This window comes from Hypomesus nipponensis, chromosome 15 (genome assembly GCF_054491055.1).
Source record: "Hypomesus nipponensis isolate SF chromosome 15, ASM5449105v1, whole genome shotgun sequence".
In the NCBI taxonomy this organism is placed as follows: Eukaryota; Metazoa; Chordata; class Actinopteri; order Osmeriformes; family Osmeridae; genus Hypomesus; species Hypomesus nipponensis.
In genome coordinates this window covers 3,246,082-3,266,042 of record NC_140375.1, presented here as the reverse complement: position 1 = coordinate 3,266,042, position 19,961 = coordinate 3,246,082, and the positions used below count along the sequence as shown (strand labels likewise).

The following is a 19,961-nucleotide window of genomic DNA, read 5'->3' as shown; positions in this document are numbered from 1 at the left end:
AAAAACTGTCAGCCAATCAATCTTCAATATTACCTGTTAAAAAATGAGTTCTGCATTCCTCTACTCCAGCAAACCAGACCACTGAAAAAGGATACTGTGTTTCACAAGGGAGAGGACTGCGACCCCTTGCTGTCATATTGTCTGTGTTTATACATCTGTTTGGCCAAGGTGTAGTTTTACAAACCTGGCAACCAGGAGCAGCTGCTGCCTCACACAGAGCTGCCGTCCTCAGGTGAGCCAGGCTGACTGGTGCCCACACGGGCTTTGATGCCTCCGCTCATCCCTTTGGGACTGGCATGGCACTGTGGTTACGCAGCTGTCCGTGGTAACAGGAGGCGGATGGGGGTGTGTGTGTGTGGGGGGGGGTGGGGTTGCCAGGTTGGCGTATCAATTATTCATCCATGCAGTGTTGGGTGTTCTGCTCTGGGAATAGCATTCTGTTCGGATGAATGGACGTGTAGCATCAAGAAGAACACAGACAGAGGACCTGCACGATCTTTAGAGAAACAACCCCATCTTATCCCCCTGAAGGGTTTGGAGAACAGGGCTGTCAATCTCATCTCTCAATAGACCAGCTTTCTATAAGCGATACTTTGGGGGACAACATTATTGTGATAGATGTTACCAACTTTCCATAACTCTTGTTTCTGCACTACTGGCGCAGAACACCCAAAGTAGACACTTCAAGGCTTCCAAAACCAAAATGATAGAAACAGGGTTTTTTTCTGGAAAAGAGGAACTGGCTACAATTCCAAATGTTGTTTTTTTCAACTGATACGCAAATACACTCTTCACCTCTTGACCACTTCCTTTGCCCCATCCCTACGGCCACTTAGCTTGTGCCCTTTGACTCTCTTGATGATGAAGCGTTTTCCCCCCCACAACCTGTAAACCAACCGCTATTTTTCAAAGACGAGCTAGGTCGAGGATGCCAATGAAAGTTTGAGCAGAAAAAAAAGCAGCACTGTAAAAAAAAAAAAAAAAACAACAAAGAAAAGAAAAACAAATAAATGATTGTCTGTCTGTACAATATTGATGGCGAGGGGATTTGTTGTCCTCTAATACACTGAAACTGACTGAGAAAAAGAAATAACAGCAAAATTATATACAGAGAGCGTTAGAGATTTATATACAGAGTGCTAAGCGCCAAACAGGATTATCAGCATTGAAACAGACCTGTTTGTATTTAAGCCGTACAATGGGCGCCAATCCATTTGTAAAATTACAGTCAAAAGCACCACCACTCAAGTAGAAAACCCCATTGAAATGCCTTGAATATAATCATATGTAAAGTGCTAACAGCAACAACTTGCTTGCTTTTCTTAAAGATGTATTTCCCTTGTGTTTCCGACTCAACAAAAAGCATTGTTTCAGCGAGTTTCTGCCGGACAAACACATCACCCAAGTTATCCACAGCAGTACTGTATTGTACATGGATCTGTAAGCCAAGCAGTCCCACAGGCAAAAGGCTATACTAAAGCATAAAATACTAGAAGGGTGTTCCGTTTTAGATTCAATTTTCCACAAATGACATCATCATTGTTACTCTGAATCTGCTATTAGGTACATAATAGTGTATTACTGTTAAAGAAAACCCCTAGAAATTGCCTTTTTCCTGGCACTATAGCCTTTAGCCTTCTAATGCTTGATCAAATACAGGTCAATTTGATGCTGTAAAGCCAGGTCCGACCAGACACTGAAGCCCACAAGCAAATGGCTTTTATAGGCTGCTAATGGCTCAATGTGATGATGTAACACATGATGTAATTGCTGGGGTGACCTGCAGACAAATGATCGGAATAATAGAGAGGCAAAAGAAAAGCCCTTGAGATGTAAAGCTTATCTAGCCTGCTACACACATCCATAGTGGAGACCTGCACAGGAGCTTTCCTTAAGCTTAGAAAACGCGTCATCTATTCATAGTTTCCCAATTTTGTGTTGTGACGTGGGGTGGCATTTCAGTCTTTGGACAGATCAAGAGATTTAACTGTCCCCTCTCTCGGTTTACCTTGGTTACTTGGCTGAGGTACAATTGTGATTGACATGCATGTGAGTCATTTTACTAAGTGGCCCAACTACTGTGCAGGGTTTCTAACCGTGGTGAGGTACTGTGACTCTACCTTACAAGGGCTTGTCTGATTATCGGGGGGTGTGCACTATGCACTGTAATCTCTCAAACTAAAAATGACAACAAGCATGGCAAGAAGGTAGATACTACTCCCATTCCCGGTATGTAATGTTCAATATGCCAGACGCCCACTTAAAACAGTCAGCGTGTTTATAGCAGTTCAACGGCAATCACATGGACAATAAAAGGTTAAAGCAGGAAAAAAGCGTTTTTTTTTTTTTTACATCTTTCATCACAGAAAAAAAGTTTACAGTTTTATTGAAGCATCCCTTGTGTCACATGTTCTCAACAACGCACGGGAAAGCCGCATGACGAGGAAAAGTGGCGTGCGACATTTCGGTTTCCACAGGTAAACTTGTCCACGCGGATGGCTGTCGATGACGAAGCGTTGATGTGAGAGACTTCACATTACACAGGGTGTAGAGTCAACGCCCTTTCCTCCGAGGTGGAGCGCAATATGCCGCAGTAACGTCAGGACACCCGAGTCACATCCCACGACGAGAACTCGTCCCGTACAGTTTGTGTCTTTTGTAATGTTTACGGTGTTTCGAAAAAAGTTTAACTCAAGGCAAGGAAAACGTGAGCAAAGTACTTTCCTGATAGTCCTCAAAACTGGCAAAATCAACCAGCAAAGGGAAAATAATGCAACGGAAAGGAAGATGCACAATGTACACTGATATTCTTTTATCTCAGAGTGGCAAACTGTGAAACAATGACTGAGTCTTTCAGTTGAGATATCTGGCCCTCCTTATCTGCAAAGTACTGAGAGTTTTGTTTATGGGAGGAGAAAAGACAGGCGTTGTTTAATTGTTTGGCAAGTGTGTAGGCAAATTCTAAAGAGTTTCCTCCACCCACTCAGGGGATCCAGTTAGATCAGTCAAGCTTAAATTCAGTGTTTGTGTGTGTGTGTGTGTGTGTAGAAGTTAGATGGAGGTTTGGAAACAGGAAACACTTTGACAACTAACATACAGTACACAGCACATTCACTGGTGTGCTTGGATCCTAAAAGAGAGCACATTTTCCGGCAATTTCCTGTCTTTGAGGGGCCTGTGCTGCTCCTTAATCAAATGGACTGAAAGTAAAAATGGCTGACCGAATTAGGACGAACATACTAAAGACACCAGTCGAAACTGCTTGATTGTCATGTAATATTCAACATTCCTTTCAAGTTCATCTAAGTCTTCGGCCAAATTCAGATTCAGCACATTAACCTTGTAGTTGATGGCAACTCGTCAGTGGCACTACTCTGGTTAGGTGCCAGGAACTTTTGTAAAGATCATATCTTTAGCAGTGAGAAAATGGATTGATTTCAGGATGAGGAACATAAAGGCTTCCTGATCCAAAAGGTTGGACCATTAAGAAGTCTGGAGAGGCTGAAAGCTGAAGATAGCAATTTCCGGTTCTCCCACACACACAGTTTGAACCTCTGGGGGGGGGGGGGTGGTGATGAGGGAAGGCTTGTTACCCCATCTCACACACACACACACACACACCCACACTTCCTCCAGGGGTCAGGTCAGACGTGTGTCTGCATGCGCTTCTGCAGCGGCCTGGTCAGGTCCGAGTTCTGGGACGAGGACTGGGAGTAGTGGGAGGAGGAGGAGGCGGCGGAGGCCTTGCTGTCCTTGTCGAACTGGACGTAGCCGTCCTGCTTGCTGTAGCTGCTCACGCTGCTGTCGCACTGCGTGTCGAGGAAGGAGCTGGAGTCGCTCAGCGAGCCCCTCTGGAACTCGCGCTCGCACAGCTCGATGGAGCTGCTGCCCATGCCCAGCACGAAGCGCTGGCTGTAGTCATACAGGCGGTTGGGGCCCGCGCCCAGCGTGGAGTAGATGTTGGTGAAGGACATGCCCGTGGGGACCCGCTGCTTGCCCACCGTGCCCGTGGCGGCGGGGTTGCGCAGCTCCGCCGTCTGGTTCCCCGCCAGCGTGATGGTGGGCGTGTGGTGCTCCTTGAAGGTGTTGACGCTGTAGTAGCCGTTGGTGGGGTCCTGTCGGGTGGAGGGAGCAACAGAAAAGACAGCGGTTGGAAGTAGGCTCAATGACGGAGCGAGATATAACGACTGAAACTAAGTCCAGTTGCTTTTCTGTGTGGCAGCCGAGGATGTGGAATGCAGTGTATCCCCAACGGGAAACAGACAAAAGAAAAGTTGAATTATTCCCTCATTTATATGTATTTATTCCTTTCAAAGCTTAACCGGTGTCAAGGTCAAACTGGCATTAATTACTATTCAAATGAGCAAATAAATAAGGAAGCAGCCTGTTGTGACTCACTCGCTAGATAGCTTGGAATTGCTCAACACTGTCTCCGAGCTTCGTTTTTTGATTTCGACAGAGCCAAGCCAAACCTTAAAATCATGTTATTCCCTAATTAAGCAAGCCTTGATGATTCACAATTTGGCACTCAACACGTTGTCGCAAAAGTTCAGTCTCATTTTAATTGGACCCAAAACGGTTGTACGTAACAAAAAAACACCCAAAGAAAAGGCCTGTAATTCTACATTCGGTGGTTAAATGACTTCTGTAGCCATGGTTGCCAGCCTTGTTGTCTACAAATTCAGGCAAGGCCTGTCCTGTTGCTATGCGTCCCACATTGCCATAACGATTGGAGAATAGTGTTAAATGTCAAGCTTGGCGAGCAACAATGCTGAATCCCACAGGAGGAATGCTAATCAGCGCGGAAAAAAAGGACTCTCTACCATGACAACCTGAGACAATTCTCGTTATGTGCGTCATTATCAGACGAAGGGGACTGTGTGGCCCTTATCTCGTCCCCGGTCCCCTCTGCTCCCTTCCCGTACACTCTCATCAGCGTGGATCAAAAGAGCCGTGTCAGTAGGGAGCAGGTATGCCGGCAGCACAAGCAGGAATACTCCATGGCTTTGGGGAGGGGGGGGGGGGGGGGGGGTGTTAACATTCATTCGAACAATGGCATAAACAAATGGGACAAGATTTGCCATTCTCTCGCTGAATGGCTTTTTTTGGGGGGTGAAACGCCGGCGTGAATCTCCGTGGACAACGTCCAGAATTGAGCTGTTTGTCTGGTCAGGCAGTGCCGCGTTGTTGGGAGTTCCATGGGTGTCACTTTTCTGGATGTCATCGGTGTGTGCGCGCATGTATGACGGGTGGGGGGGGGGGGGGGGCGGGGGCAAGTTATTGTGCCGTGAACTGCACATGCGGTAACTTGTTTTAATTAAGAGATTTGCACGGAGCCGAACCAAGAGGGGGGACACTAGTTAGGGACCACATACTGACACGTTTGCCTTCAGTTCAGCTACAGCTCACATCCCCCCGACCCCCTATGAGGAACTGCTTCTCGTGAAGCAAGATGGATTCACGGCAGGCTGCGTAAGAAGGATGGAAAACGAGGTGGAATAACATTTCCATCCAGCGGTGCACGTAGGAGTGCTGTGCTGTGCTCACGACTACAGCATGCTGTGTCTCTTGTTCGTCGAGTCAGCTCATCGTCAGGGAGGTCTGACTGTCTTCATGCAGACAGGGTGCAACTCCTTGTAGCACCGCTTGTTTGCTTGTCTCCCAAACCATGGTGGATCCTCAGGCACAAACAGATGAGAATTCTCTTGGTTAAGCATTGCTGATTGAGCACTGGCAATTGGAATGCTTGCGCACCAACCTCTCACTTAATGTTAGTCCTATTAAAGTGCTATTCCATCGCTGTGCAGGGAATGTAAAGGCAATTACAGCAGAGAATGAGAAATGATTGGTTTTGGCTGAACACGTTTGGCCCCTTTCTTAAATTTGTTTCCACTTCCTAAGCGGGTTTGATTGCAGAAATGGTGAACTCTCATTACAGACGTGCAACAATAAACTGCCGTTTGTCGAAGTGTGTCTGATGAATATTATGATTACGCGATGATTCTCTGTCTGGCGGGGAATTGCATTACCAGTATTCGTCTGTCTAAATTAGGATTCTTTTGCCATGGCTATCCATCTACGTTCCTACCCAGATCCCTTTGAAGACACTCTAACTACATTGGGCTCGTGCTCTTTGCGTACTCTGGTGCATACCAACCCAGCTCATCACGCCTAAGTGAAGAGATGCTTTCTAAGAAGTGTGTCGACGGAGTCCACGTCAGAGAAAAGAGTCTGCGTTATTTTAGCATTCAACAGAACACTTTGCAGCTACGGGGCCCAAACGCTCCTTATGCCTTCCACCACCTTTGATGCTGATGAAACTCTACTAATTACAGCCTTAATTGGATTCATTTTGCCACAGGCCAAAGTCCCGATGACTGTACACAACCCCATACCTCTTAGCCGCCGTGAGTCCGCCGAGTGGAACGTTTAGAGATTCGAACCGAAGCTTTAGAAGTGACATACTAGTTTTTTTTTTTTTTTTCTTTCTTACTGACGGGATCCCAGCTTTCACCCAACCTGAAGTGCCCTGCTCCACCCTCCCTGGAGTCCCTTGCACCTGGTCTCCTCACCCCCCCCCCCCCCCCCCATTGCCCCCCCGACCCCCCACCTCTCGTCGTTTCTGAAGGCCGACCTTGATATGCTGGTACTCCTTCTCCTCCTCCTGCAGCACCTCCAGCTGCTTCAGCACCGACTCCTGCTGGAACTCTCCCCGCTCCACCTGCCAGCCAACCAGAAGGAGAGGAAAAAAAAAAAACTCAGAACACGAGAGGATGCAGAATCTCAGCTTCTGTTAGTCGCCCGGCAACACAGAGGTCAATATACAGCCCTCGGAGCCAAGAGCTGGGGAATATTTCCTCCAAACCTTGTCGGGATATTCAGAAACGGTGGACTTTCACTGCAGGCAGGTGAATGTATAAATAATATATCTGTGAATCCAATTTGTGAAATGCAGATTAATACGGTATCTTGGCTTATTCTCCAACAGCTACAGTATATGAACTCGGGCTAGTGATTTCCGGGAATGTGTTATGTAGGACCCTTCTGCTGAAAAACACACCCTTGCCCTTAAGCCCATGACAGCACAGCATTTCTGTACTGCCAGAAATAAAGTCGGTTGGAATTTGGACGAGGAGTAACGACGAGGTGTAATTAAAACTCCCTCAGCCCCTCAAACACAAGATAAGTTTCTGGTGCTACCGCTCCTCCAAAGAAGAGGGTTCGCCCTGTTGCTAAATATAGGCCGCGCGTCTTGATCACAGGGTATCGTTAAACGCCTCTCCCCTCGTCCATTATTCATATTGTCGCTTTAGAGCCGCGGAACTGCTTTTATGAATACCATCGGCGGAGATAATTAGCATTCATAAACTGTGACTACGGTGCGACCCGTGGAAGTGGGGACGTTCGGCTGTGTTGCGTTTCCCCCCTCCCCTCTCTCTCACACAGGAAGTCGCATGCGTTTCAATAGAGATACGGGAAATGGAAAAGTAGGCGGGACACTCACACTCACCATGAGCTGCTTCATGGCGGCGTGCTCCTCGTTCTCCCGGGCTGCGTTGTGGTCCTTGTGGACGATCTCCACGCGGATGTCGTTCTTGGCCGACACCACCCCTTTCAAATCTGGGGGACAACAAACAAGGAAGTTATCGATGAGTGGAAAGTCGCGGAGAAAAGCCAATATTTACCGAGACCAACCCACTTCCACCCACCCGTCTCATACACAATAGACTTCAAAATCCCCATGGTGTGGCTGTTGAAAGTCCCCGTATCTCAAACAATACACAGCAAGAGATGCATGAATCCCCTTTGGGTCTTTTTTCTTTTCTGCGTACATAAGCGCATCTCACACAGGCCTTGACAGTACGGCGGCTCATTTGGGACAAATTCGGATGATACTGGCGTATAACAAAGTCTTACTTTCTGTTTTAATTTTGCTTGCAAGTTCTCTCTGGTGAGCACAGATGGAGACGGGCAGTGAGGGCATAACCAGGTGTGCATCCTCTGTGGTATACAACAACAACATGCTGAACACTGGTAAGGGGACTCGCACTTGAACGCAGCACAATGTTGAGAGGAAAGCGCTAATGGGCTGACTACCTCTGACCTGAGACACTGTAATGAGTGGCGTCTGGAGCATGGAGCCGGATGGGGGAAGGATTACAGAACAGTAGAATGACAGGGTGGCGCGAGAGCGCTTGAACGTAACTCGGAACTGGAATGACAATACATGAGGCCCTTACATCCTGGCTGTCTCTGTCTAGGAACCAATGCTTTGATCCGCAGTTACCTTGCCATGCGAGCATAGGAGCAGGTGGAAATGTACTCACTTCTCTGAGAGCGCGTACAGCAGAAGGCTCCGATGGTGCCCATGAGGACAATGAACGCCACAAAGGCGCCCACGGCCACGCCGATGATGACCGCCACCGGGAGAGACTCTGTGGGCGACAAAAGGACACGTCCTTCTACAATGACACATCGGAAAGACCACCTGTGAAACCACATACCAGCAAACACACCGAAAACAGTGGACAGACACAAACGGGGAAATACCCAAAACAGGCACTGAGGAAAATACGCCAACAACTGTGGGCAAGTCTTGGAAAGGGATGGCGACCGTCAAAACCTGTATCTGCACGTTGGCAAAACCGACCGTCTGACTCAGACAGGCAGTTTGAATCCGACATAAGACTTGTAATAATTCTCCTTCTGGAAGACTCAAGTCATTCTCTTTCACGGAAGGGTTGACAATTACTTTCACTGAGTGCTTAAGTGGCGATAGATGGGGAGTCTTTCAGTACGTTCGTTCCGTTGCTGCCACTCTAATGAAGGCAGGAGCATCTTGTCTTTATTAATTACCACCTCTCTACCTTCAGCACAAAGCTACACCACAGGTCTGTTTTCTCACCAGTAATGCCTAGTTAATGTTGTCATTAATCACTGTCCCTTTAATAAGCCAGCTATACACCACCCGGAGTAAGGCGCAACTTTGTTCCCCTTTTTTAACTTTCGTTGAAAAGTTACAAACAGCACATCGAGATCTGGAAAAAAACAACCACCACAAGCATGTCCATGTTTATTAACCGACAGTTGACCCAGCTGACAGGTGTTCAATTCCGTATCCACTTGAGCGGGGGATTCTCTTGGCGAGGAAAATTAATTAGCTCGGAATTTATCATGCAATTATCATTTATAAATAAATACATAAAAAAATAATTAAAAAAAACATACTCAATGAACTTTGTAATTACCAAGGCTCTGGCTGTGTACCGGTTGTTTCCCAGATTAGACACGCATTGTTCTAAATAGGTTCTTAAATGACAGGTACAGTGGTATCAGATGCATAGAAACACATAGCTGTACATGATTCTCTGTGGCGCCTTATGCTTATATCCATTTCTGTCATAGGTCGACAGTAACCCACTGGAACTCCTTCGACCTTACCAGCCTCCATACGCATCAGAGCTAACGGTAATACGCAAACACACATTCCGCTGCACACTTGCGCACGGCACAGATCCGAGCACGGACGCGCACACACACACGTGCGCGCACACGCCACGCACACGCCACGCACACACCACACGCAGCGCCACGCACGTCTGGGCACCGCAGGGGTCCACTACTCTAGGCTGGGCAGGCACACGTCAAAGAAGAGAAGGGGGAACCTGGTCGAACCTTGGCTCCCACCTTGTTCCTTAAGCCGGATGATCTCGGTGTCGGAGCCGAAGCTGTTCCACGCCGTGCAGTTGTAGATGGTCTGGAAGTCGGCCGGGACGATGTTGCTCATGGTGAGGGTGGAGATGACGCCCTCCTCGGTGGACACCGTCTCAACGGTGTAGCGGCCAGACGTCCCAGACTCCAGCACCGTCTCCTTCCACGACCAGGCCTGGAACCAGGGAGTCACACCACATGGGGAGTGTTCCTTAATGATTCCCTCATGATTACCACTTATAGAACAGTCATGATTACCAGTTATGTATACACCATTCTCGATTTCCAGTTATATAACAGTCTTGATTATCAGTTATATAAAAGTCATGATAACCAGTTATATAACAGTCATGATTACCAGTTATATAACAGTCATGATTAACTGTTAAATACTATTGCACTTCTCATTCAAAGAAGTGGAAGTCCAAATGAGGAGCTTTACCAAGTACACTGACCCTAACCTAAAAATAATATCCTGAATGGTAATACCGTGGCCTCGAGGACAGAGGTCTCTGAACCCTTGGTGCATATAGACCAATAGATGAGTGATGAACAGAATCCTGCTCGGATCCCTCTAAGCCCTGCGGAGGGTCTACTGTCCGTTCAGAACCTCCCATCAAATCAACGGAATACTAATAATGCAGCTCGTTAGGGCTGGGCACCAAAACACGCATTAGCACATGCATCATGTAAATCACACACACACACACACACACACACACACACACACACACACACACACACACACACACAAAAACAAACAGACACACATACAAACACACGCATTCCCACAGCTTGCGCTGAAACTTGAGAGGGCTCCACACTAGCTTGGCTGTTTGTCTAAGGGCCGTACATCTTAATGGGATCAGTGCTAACAGAGCACATCATGCATTCAATGACAAATGAAGGGTCTAAGTCCGCCATGCTCCATACCCTTCATGCAAAAACAAATGACTTGGAATGGCATTGTACCCATTCAAATGATATCTATTGCATGTGTTTATTAGACGGTTCACTACGGAGACATCAGGAGTCTGGTCAGGGCACACTGAAGACAACTCACAGACCAATCCACACAGACGTTCAACATGATTTGATCTTCGACTGTATTTAGCCATAGAGCAAAATCATTCCACGACACACAATCTATTGGGATCTGGTGATGATGATGGACTATTCTTACGAGCAATATACTCCCCCTGTAAAGCGTTCGTTCCCTAGGAAACGACACGTTTTGGATGTCGAGACAGGGTGCAAAACGTGATTATCGTCCTTCACACTCCCAGGAACAAGTCCACTGAAGAGTAAAAGAACTCGGTTTGTCATGTACTCACGATGCGATCTGGAGGCGGAGTGCTCCGGATGAAGCACTTGATCTGGCCCTTCTCCCCGTGTAGAGCCTGCTGCGTCTGGGTGCTGGAGATGGTCGGGGGGCCTGGGAACCACACACAGTACACAGTCATCAACCATGATTGCAGTCGAGGGCTAGACTAGAGGCCACATTCTATTCCATGGCAGACGCCAGTCAAGAGTTTGAGGGCTGTCTATCTTCTGTTGCCAGTGGGAGAACAGCTGAACCGAGCGACGTTCGTTCACGTCCGAGCCCTGCGCCGGGGCCTGGACGAAGGGTGCCGAGCGAGAGTTGATTGTCGTTGACCATACGGTCGATTTATGACCCGCGTGGTTTGTTTCTGTTGCTCTCCCTCCACTGAGTTAAGTGACACAAAGACTGAGAGGCGCAGGCTCAGCTCCACGTGCTGTCATCAACACCCTGAAAACAGGAAACCCCCTGAAACCCTGAACCCACACTTCCTGAGGAGGGGCCGTGACCTTTGACCTAGACCGGTTGTATCGTGGGATCGGGGGCCCCCCTTACTCCCAGTGACCGAAAGGCGGAACGCAGAAGCCCAGTGCGAAACGAGGGCCCAGGAGAAGCCGTTTACAATGACTGGTTAGAGGGAGGTTAAGGGTGTGTGGGGGGGTATAACTTCATTAGCTAGACGGCAACCTTCCACCAACAGCCCTCGCACAGCACCCCCGCATCTCTCTGCTGATACATAATTGCAGTTTATTACCTGTCTCTTATTAAAATAAATTTGCATTTTAATGAGAATCTGGCAGATGGCGTCTTGGTATGCTACTGGAGATTGGGAGGAGAAGGCTGCCGCGGAAGGATTGCAGCAAAAAAAAAGAAAAAAGGACGGCACAGCGTTGGCTACTTTGAGTTAGCGAGTGGCTGAGATACAGTACTGTTTCACTGCCTCCCTAAAGCTGGCTGACGGAATAAAAGTTAATGGGCGCTCCAAAGAAAAACTGGCAGGTATGTATAAATATACTGTGTGTGTGTGCCTGTTTCTGCGTGTTCTTGAGAGGAGATGATGTGAACAGGCATGTGTTTTTCTCTGAATGAATAACCAATGTGGAGAAGCAGCGTGTGCGTGCGTTTTCTCTTTGTTTCTTTTTTGTCTTTGCATGTGATTGTGTGTGGAGGCTGTTTGTGGGCGTGTGGAGAGGAGTATGTGCCTAGGTGTGTGCGCGTGCGTCTAGAATGGGATCCCGTGTGCAAACACACACTCAGATCAATTCCCCCTGGGCTGCCCGAGGCTGGTGCTGGTGTCTAGGGAGAATCTGCTCTGTGGATCAGTCCTGCAAATGAGGAATATAATTAGATGGCTTTATCTCTCTGGCTCAGACTGCTGGGATAGGATGGCTCCTGTACTGAAACAGGAGTTTGTATGTGCGTGTGTGTGTGTTTGTGTATGCTTTCACACATGTTGGTGCTTGTGTGTGTGTGTCGTTTACACGGCGGGAGCAGAAAACCAAGGAATCGGCGAGTGGTGCGATGTGACACATCCACGCGGGTAAACCAGTCAGCTGACCCCCGTTGCAACTGTTGGCGAAATATTTCTCCGGCGAGTCGCGCGCGTGCGTGCATACACTCGCGAGCGCGCGCGGGCCATGGACGTGCGACGCGAGCTCGTGCGTGCGCCGCACAGGGGGCTCTGACGTGCTCTTTCACCGTCTGATTCCACGTCGGCGGACGTCAGAGGACGTCTCCCCGCGTCTCCGCAGCCGACTGGAAGTGCGCGCCGTTCACTCGGGAGTGAAGGTGCGACGTTCCCGCCGCCGCGCCTCCGCCGCTCATTTCAAAAGCACCTCCGAGCTGTTGTCCTCCATTACCGTCTCCGTCGGTTGTATCCATTTTAACGGCGCTTCTCGGCACCAAATAATTCATTTGCACCGGCTTCCTACGGCAGGGTGTCAGTGCAAGTTTGAGTGGGGGATGGCATTCAAATTTCTAGAGCGTGTTAAGGTACCAGAAGAAGACGAAGAAGGGGAGAAGAAAGAAGCAGAGGAGGAAGGAGAATAATAATAAAACAACAAGGTGGCCTGTGAGGGGAGGGGGGGCTTGGAGGACTCCCCCAAGCCCACTTTCCCCATTAATGTGTTAATGTGCTTCCTCTCCTTCGGCTGCCTCAAGAAGTATGCGTCTAATCACACAAACACACACACACACTCTCCTACACACACACACATTCCCCTACACCGGCTGTATCCACATGTTCACACCTTAGCCTAAACCCACGTTCATTGTACTGCACATTTATGTATCCACGTGACCCAAACAACTGTGTAGACTAACACCTTCCAATAATGCATGATGCATGTGTTCATTGCATACATGAATTTAATGCAGAAATATGTTTTTGACAGGTACACACACACACACACACACACACACACAAGCAACACATTGACATACCACACAGTACTGTACACGCCATACAAAAAACGTACTCAGGTCGATCCACGTTCTAACGAACGTCAAAGCACAGTCGCATCCTGTGCACTGAGATGTTTAGCGACAGTGAGCAATAGGTAGCCATTAGTGACTTGAACATTGATGGTCTCCCCTGCTTGCTGTTTGATTGTAATGAAATGACACTCGTCCCCGGGGAAAAGGAGGACTCTTCTGCCTGTGTGTCAGCACACAGGGGGAGTTAGTGACACGCAACAACACAACACAAACATATTGACTAACTCCAAGCCCGTGCATTTTATATGTTCACTTCAAAACGATGCGTGCAATCCCCCCCCCCCCCCCTCCACCCCCCCCCCCCCCCCTACGAACAGTGTAAACATCACCTTGCCTTTGCTTTCTCTAACCCTATCTATGTCTGGCTCTGTTTCTCTCTCTCTGTCTATTTCGCCTGTCAGAATCAATTGAGCTCCATTGACTGTCGCAGACGTTCCATTAGCGTTGCTGAGAGGGTGAGCGTGCAGCTTCCTTCACCGCCGCAACGACGACTTAAAACAGCCTCCTGACTACAGGACGGGACCGTCCACCCGCTGCCACATCGAAGGACCCGCTTGTCCAATCGGATTTGCCAGGAGGATGCAGGGTATGAAATAAATAAAAATCATAATAAAACATAACCACAAAGCCAACGAAAAAATGTCAACACCCCTCGTGATTCCAAAGAGAAATACTTCAATTATTCAGGGGGTGAGAAAGAATAAATAAAGTGGCTTTTGACTGCCTGCGACAGAACCAGGCCAAGAGGCAGGAGAGAGGCAGGAGAACCGAAGTGAAACACAAGCAAATAAAGGAGCAACGAAAGCCACCTGAACGCGCCAGACGAGGCTTGACTGAGGTCTGCGGAGACCGAGAAAACCTTGCGTCTACTCCTTTGATTGACGTCGTCTCCCAATGAATGTCGTACAAGCTCTGCTAAGATATTTATTCCCCCCCCCCAAAAAAAATACATCATCTCTTTCATGGGCCGTTGTTTTCGCTAACGTAGTCCCAACAGATCTTACATAAAAGAGAGGCCACATCAAACTAAACTTGGGAGCAGCCTTTTTATGCGTTTTGTTTACAAATCCAGACAGTAAAAAGGATTCCACGATGAAATGATACAGTGGGGATGTAGGGGCATTGAATTAGTCATGATTTCTCTTTAAAGTTCTGATCTTCCCCAGAATAACAACGGGAGAGAATGGTCCAGAAGCACACACAGACAAGGTGCTTACAGCACACTGTGGGATAGATCTGCAGCGATGCCAGAGCCACCATTGGTTGGATATCCTGGAGCTGTCTCTGTGCTTTTACAGCCTCACAGTAAAGTCTGTCAATTGTCTGACGAGGAAATCATATTTAAAACACAATTCTAATAAAATAAGTGTCTTAGGGATTTATATCTCACACATCAAGCACTTTAGGAAAACAACTGGTGACCGACGTCACAGAATGAGTGCCTTGTACATCATGCTCTCTAGCAACACTTCTAGTGACAGAAAAAAACGCCTGGATACTGCTCTGACCTCACCTACACACAAAATCCATTTTCTCCGCTGCCATTCTTGGGTGACAGGAAACGGGAGAAAAAAGAGAAAAAAAAGAAGAGTTTTTCCAGAGACATTCATGTTCTGCAACGGAGAGCCAGTGGCACTGCTGTGCCACCGCTGCTACGCTAATGCACACTCCCTGAATATCAAGCAGCGGTAATGAAGTCATTTGTTTGAGAGTTGCCAGGTCTCCCACCATCTCTGGTATTCATTAGTCAGTCACTGCCTCTCCAAGCCGGGCCCCCGCGACTTCCTTTGGAATCTAATCAGCGTTAAAGCGCATTTCCTGTGTGGAGGGCACATATAAGTCTAGAACCTGGAAACCAGACAAGGAGATTCTATTTTTGCCTCGTGTGTTTATCCAAAAGGCGTCAGCATCAATGGCACTTAATTAGACACTGCTTTTGCGCCGTTTTATCGGGATTCTTTTTGTCCAACAAATGACTTTCCAGCTCTCAGCTTTTCTGTGGAGAGACCCCTCGCATTGAGAGGAAGCTTTCACTACGGTACCACACGAGAGCAGCGGCACCGACCGCCGGCGACAGATCGCTTTCTTTCAAGCAGCGTCGACCCTTCGAACGCTCTGGGTGGCCCCTGTGCTGTACTCACCGTTCACGGTGAGGGAGACCTCCTTCTCCCCGGCGCCCACTCGCGGCACCACGGCGCGGCACACGTACTTCCCCGCGTCCTCCTGCCTCACCGACTTGAGCGTCAGGATGTTGTCGTTGCTCAGGACCTGCCGGAGGGGAATTTGTGGGTCATTGAGGGACCGGCGCAAGGTCACCTTCACATTCGAGACAGCGGCGGAGTATTGAAAGCCTGAAAGGGCAGCGCCCCTCAATTATTAAAATCCAATTTTTTGGGCCCCTGCCCGGAGGACGGCGTGAGCTCTTTTGCACTCGGAGGTTGATGAAGGGAGAGGGGGCCGGTGTTCCGGCCTCTGTTGGATCAATGGCGCGCCCCCTTTCACCTCGACACATCTCCAGCCAGGTGTCAAAGAGCAGAGCGCTAACGAGGCCGCACAGCGAGCGGCTGTGGGATTTGAGGATTAATGGCTCTTTCCAAACACCTGGTTTTAGCTGTGAGGGCATTGCTTGGTCACCCGAATCATGGATGACCTCTGGCGTTCGATTTTTTTTTCTCCTTTTCTTCAGGCTCCGCGAGAATAATTGACAAAACTACCTGCAAAAGCACTATGTCATGCGTCTAGCAAACCGAGCGTGGGCAAAGAGGGAGGAAAGACCCAGAATGTCATGGCAAAGACATATTGCAGCACAGTGTCACGGTATTCAAACTGCACATAAAAAAAAAAAAAAAACTCCCGACCGGTGATATTGAAAAGAAAGCGGGTCAAAGATGCCTGCCCGTGCTGCGAGAAGACTCACCACTCCGGATCCCCTCTTCATCCAGACGATCGTGAGGGAGGGGTTACCCGTCCAGGCGCAGTTGAACACAGCGTCCGACCCCAGGTCCACCTGCAGTGACTGGGGCTCCGCGGCCATGCGGGGCCCAACTGCAACGGGGCCCAAACACCCGGTCAATCAACACAGAATCCATACAACATTCACCTTGACATCAATCGCTCCACAACCGCTACAAGGTTTGCCGTTTGCCTGACATGGGAGGAGGGAAGCCAGCTGGACTCACAGTAAACGTCCACGTTCCGGCTGATGTTGGTGCTCCCCAGGGGGTTGGTCACCTCACAGGACACCGGCTCGGTGAAGAAGGAGTGGTCCACGATGACCTCGTAGGTGTCCCCCGAGATCTCCTTGATCACGTGACCCCCTTTGGCCCACCTGGAAGGACAGAGCAGCGACGGGGTTAGGTCGGCCAACACGGCCACCCAGGAGCTACACGTTAAGGACGTGTGATAGCTGAGCGACTTCTGCCAGTCATCCCCATCCGGCCTGCAGGATGGATGACCTTTCGCATCCAGCCGGGAGGGATGAAGACACCTGTTGGAGACATGGCAGGCTGGAGGGAAGGAGGGAGGGAGGGAGGGTGGAAGGGAGGGAGGGAGGGAGGGAGGGGGGGGGGGGGGGGGGAGGGAGGGAGGGAGGGAGGGAGGGAGGGAGGGAGGGAGGGAGGGAGGGAGGGAGGGAGGGAGGGAGGGAGGGAGGGAGGGAGGGAGGGAGGGAGGGAGGGGGAGGGAGGCCGTGAGGTAAGCAATGTGAGAAGGGAGGGGGTCTTGTCACATTAAGACACTGTCTCACCCCCCCCCCGTCCTCCCCCCCCTCTGTACAACGTTGCTCGGCAGATAAATCATTTCTGCGGGCTTCAGCGTGTTGTCTTTGCGGCGGCGGCAGTCACCCATGCTGAGTCAAGCGCCCCGGCGGCTGGGAGGCAGACGGCGCGTCCCTCGTTGAGACAAGCGCGAGCGAAGGAAAACAAATCCCCCCGAAATGACAGAGATTGCGAGCCCCCTTCCGCCTCGCCCCCGCAGAGACAATGGCGCCCGACACAGACTTTGGCGTGCGCAATGGCGCCCGACATGAACACGCCGACGTCGTGTCGCGCGTGGGTTGGAGTGATGCCCGACGTGGCGCCCTCCTCTCCTTTTATTACCATTTAGAGAAGCGACGAGCTACGCTAGCGTAGGAGTGGCTCCCTGTTGCCGTGGGAGACAGCGGCCATTTATTCAAACCCGAGCAGGGGGGCATGAGGATGTCTTGGGTGTTTCTAGGGTGTTCTAAACCATCTGGACCTCAGACCAGCTACGGCTTTCAAGACTGCAACATCTGTGTGACGTGACTGGCAGAAACTCTGACCGTGATCCGTTTTCAAGGGACAAAATGTGTTTTCCCTGGCGCCGTGCTTGACTGAAAAGCCACAATCTAAATGAGAAGAGCTTACGTCCTTCGTTCAGTGAGCAAAGGGAAGAAGGATTCTAATTGGGCTTGAGTCGATTTTCATTGCGCCGCATTTTTTGTCCTTCCTCCTCTTGTGGGTGAGAGTTGAGCTTCCGGAAAAGTCTGCACTGTGCTATTGAAGCGGCTGAGAGTTCTGTCAGCTTAATGTGCTCGGGGACACCTGTGTTTCCCAAAATATTTCAATGAGGGCAGATGAGTGTGCTTGGCTTGTATTATGTCACCTTCCTCATCGATCCAGGAGTGGCGCGCGTGTGTGTACCGCCTGTGCAAGTGGGTGGGTGGTTGTGTGTTTGTTGTTTGTGTTTGTCCGCGCCTGAAAGAGCATGCACGTAAACGCAGCCTAAGGAAGGCAATTACAGCTGCCGCTTACATACAACAACGGTTCACGTGTGTGCAAACGGCATGAAATACATGCGACAGAATCCACCACATGTTATGGTCGTTGAGGTTTCACGACAATCGCTCTTTGCATGCTTTGAAACGCATTCATGAGACTAGAGTCAGCTACCCTGGGTGTAATCACAGTTGGACCATGTGACATGGTCTAGAGAGGATAGTGCTGTAGTGGACCCTGTGTAGAAGCTGTAATGAGTTGAGCAGTGAGCATCCAGTCTTCCCCAAATTGAGGTTTCGAGTTTGTGGCTCAAAGTGAGAGATAGAGGGAGCGAGAGGGAGGGAAAGAAGGAGAGAGAGAGAAAGAGGACGAGGAAGAGAGATGGGGAGGGGACGGAGAGTGGGAGGGAGGGAGGCAGGGAGGCAGGGAGGGAGGGAGGGAGGCAGGGAGGCAGGGAGGCAGGGAGGGAGGGAGGGAGGGAGGGAGGGAGGGAGGCAGGGAGGGAGGGAGGGAGGGAGGGAGGGAGGGAGGGAGGGAGGGAGGGAGGGAGGCAGGCAGGCAGGCAGGCAGGGAGGGAGGGAGGGAGGGAGGGAGGGAGGGAGGGAGGGAGGGAGGGAGGCAGGCAGGCAGGCAGGCAGGCAGGCAGGCAGGCAGGCAGGCAGGCAGGCAGGCAGGCAGGCAGGCAGGCAGGGTGACAGAATGCCGTAGCCTGTAAGGAGTGTGAGAGCTCTGCTGGTGTTCTGGTCTCCCTTCCAAGAGGGTCTAAAGATAGCCAGCTCCCGTCTCCCTCAGACACCTGCATCTCCACTGGGAGGTGAGAGAGGCCACAGCTAACTTACTCAAAAGCTCACTCGAAGCCTTACCCTATTCAGGGACTTAGGTAGGACAGCAAGGTGATAGTCAGGAGTGTGTATGTGAGTGAGTGAGTGTGTCTGTGTGTGTGTAGAGAGAGAGAGATAAGGAGAGTGTGTGTGTGTGTGTGTGTGTGTGTGTGTGTTTGTTGGAACACTGTTCCTTTAAAGATAAAGTGGCCCACCGTCGTCTAGAAGCGTTGGGAGCTGGAGGGAGAGAACAGCGAGAGCACAAACAGTTTGTCTCTGCTGAGTGTGATTAAGGGGGATATAGCAGAAGTAAACTAGATTCAATTAAATGAAAGCGCTATCTTTGTCATTAGCATGGCAAATCAGTCCCGAGGATTATTATCAGCATGGTTAGGAACACTATATCAGAGGAAATTTTCTCTACTTCATTAGCATAGGATGTTCAAAACAGTGTTCAATTGGTAACATTAAACAGAAGGAACATTGTCTTCATGTTGAAATAAGCGCTCTCGTCTTTCTGAATAAGAATCTGAAAAAAAATGAGACACGAAATTGGGTCCATCATGAAAAGTGACCCGAAAGAGAAAAAAATAACAACAAAATTGCACGTCTATTTGTGAATGACATTCTAATATACTGCCAAAGAACTGGGGATGTGTGCAAAGAAGATAAGGCTGTCAGTTTGGGTCCTCTCAATTCAAACTAAAAGCGAGATTTTTTTTCTTCTGGAATGGCAATCCCGCCAGCGTACCAGCCAAAGCAGCATGAACACAGACGAGTCGTTAGTGTCAGAACACAGCAAAAAATACTGCGGCTTTGTTGCTACCAGTGTCTGTCGACTCCCCCACCCACCTTTTCTCTCCCTCTCTCCCTCTC

At 49.5% G+C, this 19,961-nt stretch overlaps 1 protein-coding gene across 1 annotated transcript in view; it reads right to left on the bottom strand.

Annotated features, from left to right (window-relative positions):
* Positions 1-2,369: 2,369 nt before the first annotated feature.
* The window catches only part of kirrel3b (kirre like nephrin family adhesion molecule 3b), a 139,509-nt gene continuing 121,917 nt past the window's right edge, over positions 2,370-19,961 (bottom strand). Inside the window, exons 7-16 of the mRNA XM_084674956.1 lie at positions 16,708-16,856; positions 16,446-16,573; positions 15,670-15,796; positions 11,046-11,146; positions 9,688-9,886; positions 8,328-8,435; positions 7,918-8,001; positions 7,511-7,620; positions 6,635-6,721; positions 2,370-4,115 (exon numbers count right to left, since the gene is read on the bottom strand). Coding sequence (XP_084531082.1) covers positions 3,645-4,115; positions 6,635-6,721; positions 7,511-7,620; positions 7,918-8,001; positions 8,328-8,435; positions 9,688-9,886; positions 11,046-11,146; positions 15,670-15,796; positions 16,446-16,573; positions 16,708-16,856 — 1,564 coding nt within the window. The 3' untranslated portion in view covers positions 2,370-3,644. The remainder of the gene's footprint in view (positions 4,116-6,634; positions 6,722-7,510; positions 7,621-7,917; positions 8,002-8,327; positions 8,436-9,687; positions 9,887-11,045; positions 11,147-15,669; positions 15,797-16,445; positions 16,574-16,707; positions 16,857-19,961) is intronic.